Genomic DNA, 17,169 nt, shown 5'->3' with positions numbered 1-17,169 from the left:
CAGACTCCGGTTGAATCTTGGTAAATTGAGGTTCCAGAGGTCTCAAGCGATCCCCCGGCATTTAATTTTAATGCCTTGGGGAAGAGCACAGGGCCTCTGCAACCGCCCGCACCCTCCCCCCCCCCCAGAAAAATCTCGCGTCCCCCAGTTTGCACACCCCTGTTCTATGCTGTTATGTTTGTGTTTTTGGCCCCTTTGATTTTATGTTTTGCTAACTTTTCTTTTCTTTACGTGGACTCCATTATATCTGAAAATGTAAATAAAGAATAAGTTTTTTTTTTTTTTTTTTTTTTAAACAGCAGCAAAAAGGAAACACTGCATCTCATTGTTTTAAACACAATTGTTATGCAGTGTGTTTCTGTGCCCCCGACAGAATTGGGTAATCAACGGATCAAAACATACAAACAACAATTAAAAGCATACAGAATTCTAAAGATGGGTTTGAATTTAGGATACACCAGTACAGGGAGCTCAACTCCAGCGCTGAAGTCCCCCCCCTCCCAACAGGTCAGGTTTTCAGGATATCCCAGCTTCAGCACAGGTGGCTCAATCGGATGCTCAGTCTTTGATATCCTGAAAACCTCACATGTTGGGAGGGGGGTGGCTTGAATACTGGAGTTGAGCCCCCCTGCACTAAGGGAACCTCTAGCACACAGAAGGAACCAGCTAGGGCTCAGATGCACTGAGTAAGGTGGAGTCTGCCCGAGTCTCAGGCACAGTGGGAAACCCAATAAGGTCGTTGTAGCCCCGGAATGATGACATTGGCAGTGATGGGTCCTGGTTGGGGTTCTAAAGCAGTGGCCCTGCCATTGACTTCCAGACTGATACAGTGATGCAGCATCTTGAAGACATCTGACAAAATTATGACAGGTCAAAAAAAAAGGTGCTGTCTGGGAATGGAGGGGAGGGAGAGAGGGGAGAGAGGGGAGAGAGGGGAGAGAGGGGAGAGAGGGGAGAGAGGGGAGAGAGGGGAGAGAGGGGAGAGAGGGGAGAGAGGGGAGAGAGGGGAGAGAGGGGAGAGAGGGGAGAGAGGGGAGAGAGGGGAGAGAGGGGAGAGGAGCGGGAGGGCAAATTGTGACTGTCTGACATCTTGTAACAGGTTAGGTCCACAAAACATTTCCGCTTGCTGTTACTTTAGTTCATTTTGGAATGATGCAATTGTTCTCTATTTGGGGAAAATACTCATCTTAAAGCAATATTGAATATTTCTTAAACTTGTAATCATTTTAGCCATTTTCTAGATACTTTCACATGGGGTCAGTAATGCATTAAAAGCGATGTCTTGACGACCCTTCTTGCAGACAACGGGTTATAGTCAAACGCGCTGCAACATTTTTCTTTTTTCAGCTAGATATGAGCCCTTACTTAACACCCCAACAAAATCATTGTACAGGCGGGTCCTCGGTTATCCAACGGAATACGTTCTGGAAGTAGCGTTGGATAGTGAAACCGTTGTAAAGTGAGTCCCATGTTAATCAGTGGCGGTGAGCGCTGGATAACGCATTCAGGCGTCGGATAACGCATTCAGGCGTCAGATAACGCATTCCGGCGTCGGATAACGCTTTCAGCGTCGGATAACGGATTCCGATATCGAAAAACAGCCCTCAGGGTGGCATTGTAAAGTGTTGGATATGCCTATTCGTTGTAAAGTGAAACGTTGGATAGCGAGGACTACCTGTATTGTATTCTGAAATATGTGATCAATTGTCATGTTTCTCACATTTCCATGCAAAAAACAAAGCACCTTTTAAACTATGAAGCATTAATAAAAATAGCAGAAAATGTGTTACATGGCTGGCCGCTTGCACTTTCTTGAAACCGCAGTATATTTTGCACCTACGGTATGTGTATTGTGTAAATTCCACACATACAGTATACAGACTTTCTAAATAATTTCAGTTACTAATTTCATCATGAGCAACTTTAATGTTTATTCAGTAAGTTGGGCATTTACATGAAATTACAGTTAAAAAATGGTTCAGCGCATGCAAATAAATGCAGAAAATTAACATTTAAATTTTGCTCCGTGATTACCCTCAGCCATTACAACGCGGCGAAGACATAAAGCAGATTGGGAAGCAAATATTTTGCATGCAGTGGGTAACTGATGGCTTCAAGCTATTTTTAGCATAGGCAATCATAGTAATTTATTATCTTTTTTTTAAAAGACTACTGCTATTGATTATGCTTCGGGCGCCGACTTGATGTTAATTGTAGCTCAAAATATATATTTTTAATAAACTATGTATCAATGTCTTTCACACTGCTAAGTATGACAGGAAGAGTGTGAACGTTTCGATTTATACTGTATCTCTTATTATTAATTGATCTATACAATGATGCATTTGGTGAAATGACTGATACAGTATTCCTTTTCTTTGTTTGTTTTTTATAGCTTGTTAAAGTGAGAGCACATGGAAGGAAAGATGTCCTCTTAACCGTTATATACCCCACCACCTCCAAAATTCTCTCATTCTCTCTCTCTCTCTCTCTCTCTCTCTCTCTCTCTCTCTCTCTCTCTCTCTCTCTCTCTCTCTCTCTCTCTCTCTCTCTCTCTCTCTCTCTCTCTCTCTCTCTCTCTCTCTCTCTCTCTCTCTCTCTCTCTCTCTCTCTCTCTCTCTCTCTCTCTCTCTCTCTCTCTCTCTCTCTCTTTTTTCTCTCTCTCTTCTTTTTTTCTCTCTCTCTTCTTTTTTTCTCTCTCTCTTCTTTTTTTCTCTCTCTCTTCTTTTTCTCTCTCTCTCTTTTTCTCTCTCTCTCTTTTATATTGAGATTGCAGAACTAGAATATGTTTTTGATGTTAGTTAACACCGTTCTGCCAGATGTGCCTTTAGTATATGAACCTGAAATGTACTAAAGGTTCTTCCGGCATCAAAATGGGTCAAAGCAGCATTGTGTATTTCAACCGAGATTTTGTTACGAGTGGAAAATGTTAGATTGCAACATAAGTTGGTAAAAACTTTATTTTTTTCAAAATCCAGTATCCATTTGTTTTAGTCGGGGGGTTTCTGTAGTCCTCCCAATGGCAGCACAGGGAACTGCTAAGTGTATGCGTACTGTATGTCCTGGCCAATTCTCCCTACTAAGCCCACTCATAGCTGAATGAATTTCATGGTTGATGTTACTCAAATTCAGGTGCTCTAGTGATGATTAATTGTACTTAAATGTAATCTAATTGTCTCAGAAGAGAAGTGATCAGCACAGATATTCCTTTCAAGCATGCTTTTAAGCTTATATAAAAAAAATCCTCTTATTTTTAGGTGATGGTGGGTAGAAACGTGGCATAAACCCTGAACCCTACAGTGTACAGCACATACTGTACAAATCCCACGTGTGAGTCTCAGACAGGTCTGCACCACTGCCTTTCCCCATTATCTCTTAGCACACAGTGCTTCCACTGCAGCAAGGAATTCTGGACAATGACATGCAAAGGAGCACACAGTCACCTTTTGCTTCTTATCCATTTTAACATGGGATGCCTATATTGACCCAGACTCCCTATAGGGCTTCATGTTAAAAAGGATAAGAAGCAAAAGGTGACACTGTGTGCTCCTTTGCATTTATTTATTTCTAAAATGTTTTACCTCTCGTTTCCAAGTATGCCCTGGCATAGAGTTATGCATGTTCTTAAGGGGACAAATGTAATGTTTCAGGTTAAGATATTATGTTGGTGATAGGGTTAATATGTATCAGAAATGTAAAACAAACCACCCATTTCACATACAAGACATGGTTTTTACCTGTGTGCATGATTCAGTGCAAGGTCAGGCTGCCTCATCCGTAAGTAGCAGGAAACAAGCTTTGTTTCAATAAAGCTGACTACACTTGAAATGTTCTCGGCCGATGCATCGAAAGGTTTTCCTAATGCAGCACCTTTACCACACAGCTTTCAAAGACAAAAATACACACTTTAATTGTCTTGTAATACACAATGGTTCAAACAGGGTTTAAACACAATTCCCCATGCTAAGCCAGAAATTTTGTTTGAGATATAAGACACTGTAAAGAGAATGTGTGTGTGTGTGTGTATACCCACACACACAAAGTCTTGCCATACACCTTAGTACAGGGGGGCTCAACCACAGTCTCCCCCAACAGGTCAGGCGTTCAGGATATCCCAGCTTCAGCACAGGTGGCTCAATCTTTAGCCATTTGTGCTGAAGCAGGGACTGATTAAGCAACCTGTGCTGACGCAGGGATACCCTGAAAACCTGATCTGCCTTCATGTACATGCTACAGTTACAGACTTACTAAATGTGTGAAAATTCTGCAAAGTAGGAATGGTGCAAACTTGTTATTTCAGTAGGGAGGGGGCAGGGGGGCTTATCCCCAAGAAGTTTGGAAAGAATACGATTGCCTTCCCATATATTAGTTATTTGGTCTGTCTAAAAAGAGGCCAATGGGATAACTGTAGAGAACAACTTAGTATTCCAGACCTATTCCTAATAATGTAATAATCATTACATAAAGTTTCTTTTTCTTCCCTGCATTGCCTCACAAAAATAACCCTGCTATATCAGAGAGGAGAGAGAGAGAGGAGAGAGAGAGGAGAGAGAGAGGAGAGAGAGAGGGAGAGAGGGGGTTAGGGGGTTAGGGGGAGAGGGGGAGAGAGAGAGAGAGAGAGAGAGAGAGAGAGAGAGAGAGAGAGAGAGAGAGAGAGAGAGAGAGAGAGAGAGAGAGAGAGAGAGAGAGAGAGAGAGAGAGAGGGAGAGAGGGAGAGAGGGAGAGAGGGAGAGAGGGAGAGAGGGAGAGAGGGAGAGAGGGAGAGAGGGAGAGAGGGGGAGAGGGGGAGAGGGGGAGAGGGGGAGAGGGGGAGAGGGGGAGAGGGGGAGAGGGGGAGAGGGGGAGAGGGGGAGAGGGAGAGGAGAGACAGCACACTGAAAAAAGCCCCAGCACAAGAGATAATCACATACAATGGTTTATAGTGTCCAAATGCAAACATATGCCCGATGTTTCGGTCCCCAGGAGGACTCCTGAACAAGGTCCCCCTGGGACCGCAATGTCAGGCACATGGGTGCATTTTGGACACTATAAAGCACTTTGTGATTACCTCTTGTGCTGTGCGGTATATTGGATCCTCACAGACTGTGGAGCTTATGCAGAGAGGTACGTACCAGAAAGGCTTAACGACAATAAATCCGCCACAGGATTGGCATTTAATTTCGTCCTATGCAGGGTACTCCGGTAGCCCCGTGTGCAGTAAATTGTTAATTTGGCGAGTTTCACTTGGCGTGAAACTCGGCATTCAGATGCGCGCGGTATTTGGCCACCATAAAGCCAACTTTTGCTGGCGGGCAAAATTTCACACAAACGCTCCATATAGTAGCTCCGATTGGCGCCTACATGCGCATCGGAGCTACTGGAATAGTGCGTGTTTTTAAAATGGCGAAATCACGCTTCTCGCCACCCGTCTGGCTATTAATTTTGGAAACTAAATAATTCTGGCGGATTTGACTTTTCCCGCCAAGTTCTCGCCACGAACTCTTTGAATGCGGACATTTTTGCCACAAACCTGGCGAAATTGTCCTTACCGTACCTCTCTGCATAAGCCCCTTTGTGTGTGTTAGTGTGTGTGTGTGTGTGTGTGTGTGTGTATATATATATATATATATATATATATATATATATATATATCTCCGAATCTGGCGTTTAATGGCATTCAAGTCAATGGCAGTACGGTATATATACTTCGCATTGACACTTACTAAATCCTGCCCTATAATTTTGGGGAAATAAAGGGGTGTTCTTAAAGATATATAATATATATTTTTTTAAATAAATGTTAATAATATTATTATATGTACTGTAGTGTATTGGTATGTTCCTTTGATTCAGAAGATGGAGAATATTTATCTCTCTGTGAAGAGGGATTTTTGGGCAAACATTCATCGTTCCCTACACTGATCCCATTGGCCTACTCTGAGACAGAAGTAAACAACAGAGACCCTCATTATTTTAGAATTTCTGCGCTAGTTTCAAATAAATAATATATGGGTAGGCAACCCTATTCTTTACAAACCTCTTGGGGGATAAAAAACACTGGAATAACAAGTTTTCCCCAAGCCTGTGTCACATAATTTCTCATAAGCCTTTCATGGAAGCATGGCTACTCCGGTGTCTTGCAAGACCATATGTGTGCGGGGACAACATACAACATCGAAATAAAATATACGTAAACTTATGTAAAATGCAACAGTTAGATGTAGCTACGATGCTTGCAGGTTGGTTGTTTAAAAGGAGCAGACTAATTAAATACTTTTGATAACGGCTGATTTTAAGTACATCTGGCAGAGCAATCAAGTCTCAAATTTGCTACGACATGTAGGTGTTTGTGAAAGCAAGAGTGGGCCCTTGTCTAACAGAATCCCCATTTCTACACACTGGGTGAAAGACAACACTAAATATGAGTTCTGCATCAGTAAGATTCTGTGGAAGGCATATATTTTTTGATGTTACTGTGCTATGTTCCTTTTTTTTTTCTTTGTGCTTTTTCTCATGTACTGTACACGTGAGGATTTCATCGGACGACATGTGAATCGTTCACACTGAGTTATTTCTCCATATTATAACATTTTCATCTACAAGAGTACGGGGGTAACTCTTTATACTCCGAAGCAGTCATCCAGGCTGTTTTAAGTCAAAAATTCTCATGGATGGAAAATTGAAATAACAGCTTTAGACTATATAGAATTACCCATATGTGTAATTCCTGAAAATACATTTGGATCATTAAAATAGTTACATAGTAGATGAGGTTTAAAAAAGACATGTGTACATCAAGTTCAACCTAAGTTAAATTTAGATGACAGATACTTATACTTATTTACAGTATATTGATCCAGGGAAGGCAAACCAAAAACTCCAGTGAAACATCATCCAATAATGTCTCATAGGGGAAAAAAATAAATTCCTTCCTGACTCTAATAATGGCAATCAGATTTCTCCCTGGATAAAAATCCTTCCCATGTAGGCGCATGCGCAGCGGCTAGGTGTATGGATGCCTAATTGAGAGGCTCCGTCCTGGCCGGCACTGATATAGCTAATTAACAACAATAAAAATCTAAAATAAACAGTGAAAAGCAGTGATCTAGCGATCGGAACCCCCAAGGATGCCCAAAAAAGCAGTCACACGGAAAAGAACATCGGTAGTGACAGATTATTTCCAAAAAGGAGATCCAGCCCACGCAAGTGGAGGGGAAGACAGTGGGCCGATGGCGGGCTCAGATTCTGAGAGTGACAGATCTGCGAGCAGACCGGCAAGTAGAGCGGGGACCGGGGACCAGGACTGGGTCACGAGGACAGACATGAAGGCTTTCTGTTCCGAGATGAAGACCTTCTTCCAGAAGGAGCTTTGGAAGCTCAGAAAAGATATAGACAGTATAGGGGAACGGACTAACACACTAGAAAATAAAATGGATGTACACTCTAACTCCCTACAAAAGAATGACAAATCTATGGTCCAAATGCACAAAATGATATCTGACCTGCAAGACCGACAGGAGGACTCTGAAAACAGAGACAGGCGTAATAACATCCGCCTTCGAGGGGTCCCGGAGTCAGTGTCTGACCCTGAAGAATTCACATCAAACTGGCTCCAACATATACTGCCCGACAAAAGTGAAGCAGAACTGCAGTTTGACAGGTGCCATAGGGCCTTGCGGTCTAGACCGCAACAAGGAGACCCCCCAAGGGATATAATAATTCGGCTCCACTATTTTAAAATAAAGGAGAGTGTATGTCAAATAGCAAGAACTGCCAAGACCCTGGAATTTGAAGGGGTACGTCTGCAAGTCTATCAAGATCTGGCCCCACAAACCCTATTAAAACGGAGAGCCCTCTCAGCCATTACTAGTACCCTCCGTGACAATGGGATCCGCTACCGTTGGCTCTTCCACTTTGGGCTAATGGTGATCAGGAATGGGGTGGCTTTCACCTTAAAGCACTTGGAGGGGGGCGCAGAGTTTTTAAAAAATCTGGGCTTACCGACTTCATCCACGAGCCTTGAACAGCGGGGCCACGAGGAAGCTCCTGCACCGGAGGCTGACTGGCAGCGTGTGGAGCCTTCAGGAAGTAAGCGCAAGGATTGAGAGTTTCCCCGTAGTTAAAAGTCCCCAAGCCAGAAATTAAAGGAGCCTTCCCCGGCTCACAGCACTGCGGATGGAGTGGCCTAGAGATCTGTTTCCCTCTGGTGGCGGGAAGAGCATGGTGCGGCCATTTTGCTGATATGTGGGGAAGATAGACGAGACAGTGACCTCCTGGTGGCGGGAAATGAAACAGCGGCCATCTTGCGCAGTCTATGGAAATCTGTGATGAGTGAGACCCCTGGTGGCGGAGAGCGGCATAGCGGTAAAGAAGATCCTGGGAGACAGAATGGCGGCGGGATCCCCCTGGAGTCGTGTGAGTGACGAGGAGCAGGGTGCCGAGCGAGGTGACGTCATCTGGAGACAGACGCAGAGCGGAACAGGATGTCAGAGGCCGGAAGGAGAAGGAGACGGAACAAACATGGAGGACGAGTCGCAAGACCAACAGCAGCCTACCATAAATTGCTATCACCAGCGGGAGGGGAGGGGGGGAGCTGACACAGCTGAGCGAGGAAGCGGTCAGAGGCAGGATTAAGCCTCCAGAGGGGGATAGTCGTTAAAGGGGAAGAGAGGAGGAAGAGAGTAGGGGATGAAGGGAGACCGAGGGGGGGCAGAACCGGAGAGGAGGGGGAATTAGGAGAACAGAGGAGTGAGAATGAGGAGGGGGGTAAGAGCAGAATAAAGGCATGGGGGGGGGAGAGAAAAGGGCGGGAGTTAGATAAGGCTGAGTTAGGCAGAGGAGAGGGAGAAGGTGGGGAGGAGGGAAAGGGGGAAAGAAACAAGAAGGCCCCAAGCAGAAGCAGAGCACAAGTAAGTAGGGGGTTACCTAATTAAGGATAGGCGAACCAGAGAGGGGTCAACTTAGCCCAGAGGTCAGGAGGGATAATAGGACAAGTCCGATGAGAGGACTTGTTAGGAGGTATATCCCCATCCTGAGGTAGCACATTATCATTAACATGTCTCTCCAATCCCTCCAATCCCTACAGCCGAGATCTACCAGAATGTCAAGAAGGGTTCGGGGGGCCGCACTGATATGAGGGGTGGTCATCAAGAGGGCTCTCACCACGACTCACAGCTACTCCGCGACCAGCAAATAAAAGCACAGCAGGTCCAGCCTAAGCGGAATTTCCGAAACAGCACACAAGAGTCCGGTAGCATGCGGCGGGAGGGGGTGGAGGGAGGGGGTTGGGTATGATACGGTTGCAAGACCTCAGAACGAAGACAGGAATGGGGGCCAGAGACTACACACAAATTAGATTACTGGTTAACGTTAAACGAGGTATCACGGACTTTGAGGAACTGTCCCCCCCCCTGAGTTGGTCTAATGCAGCGAGGGAGAAGGGGTCGCACAAAATGAACTCTGCCGCAACACAGAATCTTACACTCCATAATTCGGGGGAAGGCACACAGCTGGCTGGGGACGATAACAAAGGTTTAATCAGTTTCACTGTTACTAGTTTCAGTATTATACCTATATTGTTTTGAATAGGTACACAAGTTACCTAAAAGTTAAAATATGTTTTGATGATTGTAATAAAATGTGCCGGGATCGGGACCACCTGGGCCAACTGCCTGTGACTCGAGCTGTGCAGGAATGGGCTTTACCATCATGCACAGACAAGTCCCTCGGGCACCCAGCCACAGGCGATGGTTGGGGATAGGGAAGCCCCTTTTGGGCATTCCAGGGCGCGAGATTAGCCTGAGGGCCAAGGGACCGTTGTTGACCAGAATCAGCATCGGCCACTCAGTTGTTTTGTCCCCTCCTTTCCTTTCCTTCCTTCCCTCCCCCTCCATCCCCTCTCTGTGAGGTGCGGGCTCAGAACCTAGCAGACGTATGGGAGCCACTGGGCTCAGGGGTCCGGGAGGACTACACAAGAATTAGCAATTGCAGCGGTAAACACCACCCTGATGCACAATGTCTTTGATCATGGTCTCCCATAATACCAAAGCTTTAAACAGCCCAGGCAAACACCGAATAGCGATAGCAGATTACAAACGCAAGCAGGCTGATATAGTGTTTCTTCAGGAGACGCACTTTAGCAGCAAAAGTGCCCCTAAATATTGGGATAAGAGCTTCAAACGGTTCTATCTCTCCTCAGCAAGGACGGAAAAAAAAAGAGGAGTGGCGATCCTGATGCATAACAATATCCCCTTTATAGAGGAGGTAGTTAAGAGAGACAAAGATGGTAGGTTTTTAATTATAGTTGGCACAATCCAAGCTCAGCCTATAACATTAGCTACGATTTATGCTCCTTGCGAACAGGACCCCTCCTTCATTCGGAAGTTTTTCGATACTTTGAGATCAGTTGCTAAAGGAGATATAATCGTGGTGGGAGATCTCAATGTGGCGATCAACCCGGGAATGGATAGGTCGGGACCCTACAAGCCTAACAAGAGAAAATACATAGATGCCTTACAGAAGGCACTCAGGGAGTGTCATCTTGTAGACATTTGGAGGGAGATGCACCCGCTAGAAAGGGATTACACATTCTTCTCTCATCCCCATACCTCCTATAGCAGAATCGATTACTTCCTTGTCTCTAGCAGACTGGTTCCGCAGATCCCCCATTCAGGGATCCATGATATTTCATGGTCGGATCATGCACCCATAGAGCTATGGTGAACTCAAAAATTCCTAGACAGGCCAGAAGCAAATTGGAAACTGAATGAGGCTTTATTGAAAGTTCCACGGACGGATCAGATAATTAGCGAGGAAATAGATCAATTCTTCCAAATTAACCCAGACAGTGTGCAGTCCCATTTGGTCTTGTGGGAAGCACAAAAAGCAACCCTGAGAGGGACCCTTATTAAACTAGCAGCTAAACAAAAAAGAGAGAGAAACGAAAAAATCACATCCCTACAAATAAAGTTAAGAGATCTACTTCTCAAGCATAAGCGTGATCAGGGTCCGGCCATACTTAAAGAAATACAAGATACTAGAATCGAGCTTAACTTAGTCTTCACCTCCCAGGCAGACACCATGTTGAGTTGGTCCAAGAGGCTATTCTATGATAAGTCAAACAAACCAGATACCTTACTGGCTAACAAATTGAGGAATAGACAGCCAAATTTTAGTATTCGGGAGCTTCGGCTAAAATCGGGGGCCAAAACAGCTAACCCAAAACTTATAGTGGAGGAATTCAGGAGCTTTTATGAGGATCTCTATAATGGAGAAAAAGTGGCACATAATGGTAAGACCAAAAGAGTCATGAAGGACTTCCTGAAGGGCTCACACCTACCAAGATTGAGTGGTTCGGAGAGGGAAGCTTTAGGTGCAGACTTCACTATAGATGAACTTACCCAGGTTATTCAGAACCTCAAACCCTCGAAAGCACCAGGACCCGACAGGTTCTCTAATCTTTATTATAAAAAGTACATTTAGATTCTGGGGCCCCACCCCCTTAGAATGTTCAATGCGGTGCTTGAGGGAGCGGAAGGAGCGGAGTTCCGGGAACAGATGCTCCAAGCGTCTATCTCAGTAATATATAAGCCTGGGAAAGACCCATTAGATTGTTCGAGCTACAGGCCCATTTTGCTTATTAACATAGATATCAAAATCTACGCTAAATTGCTGGCCAATAGATTAAGTCACATCCTGCCCAGACTCATACATCCAGATCAAGTCGGGTTCATAAAGGGTCGTCAAGCTTCAGATAACACCCGACGGATCATTGATCTGATAGATATAGCCAATACACGTAAGATCCCAGTTATGATGTTGAGTCTGGATGCTGAAAAAGCTTTCGACAGGATTGACTGGCCATATCTGAGGGCCACGCTTGGAGAGTTTGGGCTGGGGGCTCGGGTGATCAATGCTATCCTGTCACTATACCAAGGACCGGCAGCAAAAGTAGTCCACCAGGGTTTCCCGTCGGAACTTTTCAAAATTAGAAGTGGCACAAGACAGGGGTGCCCATTATCCCCCCTACTTTTCGCAATGTGCATAGAACCCCTAGCAGCCCAAATAAGAAATAATCCCGACGTCCGAGGAGTTGAAGTAGGATCTCAGACACACAAGATAGCGCTCTTCACGGATGACGTCTTGTTAACAATTTCTCGGCCGCTAACATCCCTACCGAACCTATTCAACTTGTTGGGGAAATTCCACGACATATCAGGCTTTAAGATTAACCAATCTAAGTCTGAAGCCCTGAATATAAACCTCCCGAATGAGATTAAAAAATTGATACAGATCAATTTCAACTTTAATTGGCCAAAACAAGGGGTGAAGTACCTGTAAGTAAATTTCCCCAGACTGATCCGAGATCTAAAGGAAGAGCTCAGAAAATGGGCATCTTTTAAAATCTCCTGGATCGGACGGATCCATAGCATCAAGATGAATCTCCTCCCACGCATTTTGTATCTGTTTCAGACGCTACCGGTGCCACTTAGACTGACGGACATACTCTCACTTCAGTCTGCTATTTCAAAATTCATATGGGAGGGGAAAAAGCCGAGAGTAAAGGGCATGATTCTTAAAAAAACAACATTGGAGGGGGGCCTAGCGGTACCTTGTTTGATATCTTATTACAAAGCGGCACAATTAAGCCAAATTTCCCAATGGCACACAGACCCGGATTCAAAACGATGGGTAGCATTGGAAAGTGAAGCTTGCTCTCCAATAGAGTTGAAAAGCATGATCTGGTTACCCAAAACAGCCTTGAAGCTGATGAAACAGCCGCTGGCATCTGTGGCTAACTCACTAGCTATTTGGGAGTCCAATAAATTTCGGTGCAATTTGACAAAGAAAGGATCTCTGATGACCCCGCTATGGGGCAACCCAGACTTTGCTCCGGGCCTGTACAGAAAGGAATTTACAATTTGGAAGCAATTAGGCATATATAGACTTCGAGATTTAGAAGGGAGGAAAGATATTAAGCACTTTGCGCAAATTCGAGAGGAATCAGACATCCCCCCCTCGGAGATATTTAGATTCCTCCAACTTCGAGCATTCTATATAAATGTTTCCCCCCGTCCCCCACTAACCAGATTTGAAAAGCTCTCTCTGTTTGAGACGGATACCAAGGGACTCACATCGCTGTTGTACAAGGAGGTGATCGGTTCAGGGGCTAAGGTTGAATGCAAACTGAGGTACATGGACCAGTGGGAGAAAGATTTGGGCGAAGAACTAGAGGCAGAGGACTGGGCTAAAATAATTATGGCTTCAGCTAAGAGCTCTTCTTGCATGACATTAAGGGAAAACGCATATAAAGTTCTTATGCGCTGGTATCACACTCCCATGAAATTATCTAAATTTGTTCCAGGGTACTCTCCACTGTGCCCTAGACAGTGCGGAGCAACAGCTGACCTGTTACACATGCTGTGGTCCTGCCCGAGGATTAGACCGCTTTGGCGAAAAATTAGAGATTGGCTAGAGAGGATCTTTGTCCTTAAAATTCCCCTGGATCCATGGCGGTTCCTGTTAAATAGGCCGACTCCGGGGTGGGCTAAAGAAAGTAATAAACTGGTTGCCTATTTCGCAACAGCAACTCGGTGCGAGATCGCAGCATTGTGGAAACTCCCCGACATTCCTTCAATTGCCAAGATTCGGAACAGAATTTGGTTTGTATGCCAGATGGAGAAATTGACAAGTTTGGTCAATGACTCTGGCGAAAATTATCTAAAAACCTGGACGTCTTGGTTGGCCCAGACGGACATCCCAGGAGTGGAAAGAGATACCATCCTGCTGTGATAGTAGTAGATGCGTTTTCCCTTGATAAAGGCTTTGAGCTGGGGACAAGAGAGACTAACGGGTACAGGAACACTCTTGATGAGACCAGTGAGGGGTACCCTAGACCCCTGACCAGGCAAGACCACCCAGAGAGGATCAGGAACTGGGATCTCTCAAGCTAGCAGTTTCCCAGATACTTTTTGACTAACGGGTAGCGAGCTCCGCACCTCACCCCCCCCTGACCCCCCCTCCCACCCTCCCCCCCCGGCATTTCCCTAAGTTCCCCTATTCCACAATGCATGATTTGGATATATGTTAAAATACAACAAAAGGATTTGGTAATAAGCTTACAGTTATATCAGTTGTATATGTATTCTGTAAAGGAACAAAACTCAATAAAACCAAAGTTATAAAAAAAAAAAAAAATCCTTCCCATGTTTACGTAATTTGGTATATCCCTGTATACCTTTCGTTTCTAAAAACATGTCCAAACTTTTTGCGAACAAATCTATTGTTTCTGCCATCATAATCTCCATGGGTAATGAATTCCACATTTTAACTGCCCTTACTGTGAAGAAACCGTTTTTCTTTGTTGCTGAAGATCTATGTGGAAATCTCCTTTCCTTCAACCTTAAGGGATGACCCCATGTCATTTGTTTGGGATGAAAAGTTCTTTTGAAAGTTCCTTGTATTGATCCCAAATATATTTGTAGATATCATAACCCTGTTAGACGCCTCTTTTCTAATGTAAACACATCTAATTTTGCTAGCCTCTCCTCATAAGTCAGATTTTCCATCACCTTTATTAATTTGGTGGTTCTTCTCTACACATCTAGTTTTTTTATGAAGTGGTGCCCAAAACTGTACTCCATATTCAAGGTCTGGACTTACCAATGCTTTATACAGTGGAATAAATATACTTCCATCCATACGTGCCTTTGCAGCTACTGCCTGACATTTGGCACTATTGCTAAGCCTGCTGTCTACAAGCACTCCTAAATCTCCATCAAGGATTGATTTTTCTTTATTTAATTTATAATCTGCCTGTTTGTTCGTGTTTGCCAAATGCATAACCTTACATTTATCTGTATTAAATTTCACCTGCCCAAGTTTCCAGTTTATTCAAGTCCTTCTGGAGAGAAATAACACCCTGCTCTGATCTTACTGCCTTACACAATTTAGTGTCATGAGCAAATATGGAGACTTTGCTCTCTATGCCAACCTCAAGGTCATTAATAAACAAGTTTAGACGCAGGGGTCACAGTACTGAGGTTTTTAGGACTATGATGAAAAAAAGCCAAAATTAAAAAAAATATGTGATGCTACTAGACATAGGTTTGATATTATGAGTGGGCAAGCACATGGGGAACCAGTTTTAGAGAGTGAAAAACATATCCTTTTTGTACTTTGCTCCCCCTTAATGGTTGGGATACACGTAGCTGTGCACATAAAGGATACAATACTATAAAACTGGTAAATAATGTGAATATTTTTATTATGTACTGTCCATATTTTGTACTTCCTTTTGTATTTCCTTCCTGCAAAGGAAAGCATTGTATTTATGTAGGCTAGTTTTGTGTGGTACGTATATGAACAGCTCTCTACAACATACAAATGGGTTCCTTCTGACTAAAGTATTACTGTAATGCATCTGACTTCATCGTGTCAGATCATTGATCAATAGACCTAAAAAAAATGACTTTGATGTCTCATCTACTTCATTAATAACTCTTGATCTGACAAGTAGAAATACTCACTAAGAGGTGGTATTAGAAACATTTCATTATTACATTTACTCTGAGTCCAAATCAATATTTTCCCCTGCTGCTGATATTCAATTTTAATAAATACACGGTTCCTACTGTGACCGGGATTTATTCCTAAATGTCTTTAAAACCTTCTGTGCTCGTTGCATTCAGATCCGATTTAAACATGGTATGGTCAGCCATGCTGCATGCACGCTATGCTCTAATTTATCAGCATGGGTTCATGTTCCCTCACTTATTACTACCTGCACTCCAAGGAAAATGCAATAAATTCATAAGAATATATTGTTTTTAAAGTAGTTTAAGGCAGTTTTTTTCCAATTTCGTGAAACGCTGGGCTAGGCTTTGGATGACTTGATTGGAATAATGTATGGACACAAAAAGGATGTTGAAGGTGTTTTAATGACATTGTATAAGTATAATGGAAGGTTTATGCATTGTATTTAAGGTAATCAATCTGGGATTTGAGATGTACAGTAGTACAATGGTGGTGGAAAGTACAACAAATGCCATTTATGTATCTAAGTTTCAGAGCTTGTTCTTCACTGTCTAGTGCTAATCCCTTGTTTTTGGTAATGTGGGATACCAGACATCCTAAAACAAGGTGGATTTTCACATTCTATGCATTCGGTGACCAAAGGATGTCAGTGTGATCCACAGAAAATGATAATGAAGAAGAGAATTTTAGAGGGGAAAGTCCCAAGCACACCTAACATTTAAAGAAAACTTGAGTTTTATTGAGATGCTGGTCCCTCACCACGAGCTCCTCAATCTCTCCACGATTGTTCAACAACACGTAGAAAGGTCTCGTGTGATTGAGGAATCCATTTTGTTAATTAGCTTCTATTTTATCTGTATATATATATATATATATATACTGGTAATTATAATTAGGATTTTGTAAGTTGGGTAGAAATTCTACACAGAAGAGCTCATGAGTTTGGAATGTGAAAGGAGTTAGACAGTTAAATCAATATGACAAAGGCATCTTTAGAAATAGGAATATTGGTAGGATAATAAAGATCGTCTTTCGAGATTAGGAACATCGTTAATCCTAGAGATACAAAGAACAGTTAAATCAGTCTGGAATAAGAGAAGTTTGTCAGAACAGATATTGATAGCATGAGTAGACATCTCACAAGGATGTCTGGAGGTAAAATTATAGGGAAACCTTGTTCTACCATGAATGTCTAAAAGATAGCAGCTAAACATGCAAATATGTTGTCTTACTGTTTATTAATATTAATTGCTATGTATAATCTGGTTGATCGCGAGAAAGAGGAGTAACTGTAATAGCTGGTTATAGGAAAAAATTATATAAAGGATTTTCTTGGACATAGAGAGATCAGAACTAAGAAATACCATCATGCTGATTAGTTCCCATTCTGAACATGTACTATATTTGTATGCCTGTAATACGCTTTCTGTCTCTAAAGAATAAACGTTTATTGGAACAAAGATACCTGCCTCAATCTTGAAGGATCTAAAGAACTATTTTCACAACATACACTGAACCTGCATCAAAGATAAGAAATGCTACTCTGTGCTTACAAAACGTGCCAGGAAACACGGAGAGATAACATTTGGGGTGTCCAATGCCCCCCTTGTCAAGCACGCCTCTTTCTTGCACTTTCTTATATTGCAGGTGAAGACT

The 17,169-nt window shown here is 43.3% G+C and overlaps 1 protein-coding gene across 1 annotated transcript in view; it reads right to left on the bottom strand.

Moving 5' to 3' along the window:
* The window catches only part of SPATA16 (spermatogenesis associated 16), a 149,690-nt gene that overhangs the window by 63,370 nt on the left and 69,151 nt on the right, over window positions 1-17,169 (bottom strand). The window contains exon 4 of the mRNA XM_075569455.1: window positions 3,738-3,883. Coding sequence (XP_075425570.1) covers window positions 3,738-3,883 — 146 coding nt within the window. The remainder of the gene's footprint in view (window positions 1-3,737; window positions 3,884-17,169) is intronic.

The sequence above is a fragment of the Ascaphus truei genome, chromosome 14, assembly GCF_040206685.1.
Source record: "Ascaphus truei isolate aAscTru1 chromosome 14, aAscTru1.hap1, whole genome shotgun sequence".
Lineage (NCBI taxonomy): Eukaryota > Metazoa > Chordata > Amphibia > Anura > Ascaphidae > Ascaphus > Ascaphus truei.
The sequence above is the reverse complement of the archived record's forward strand: the minus strand, read 5'-3'. Positions and strand labels throughout refer to the sequence as shown.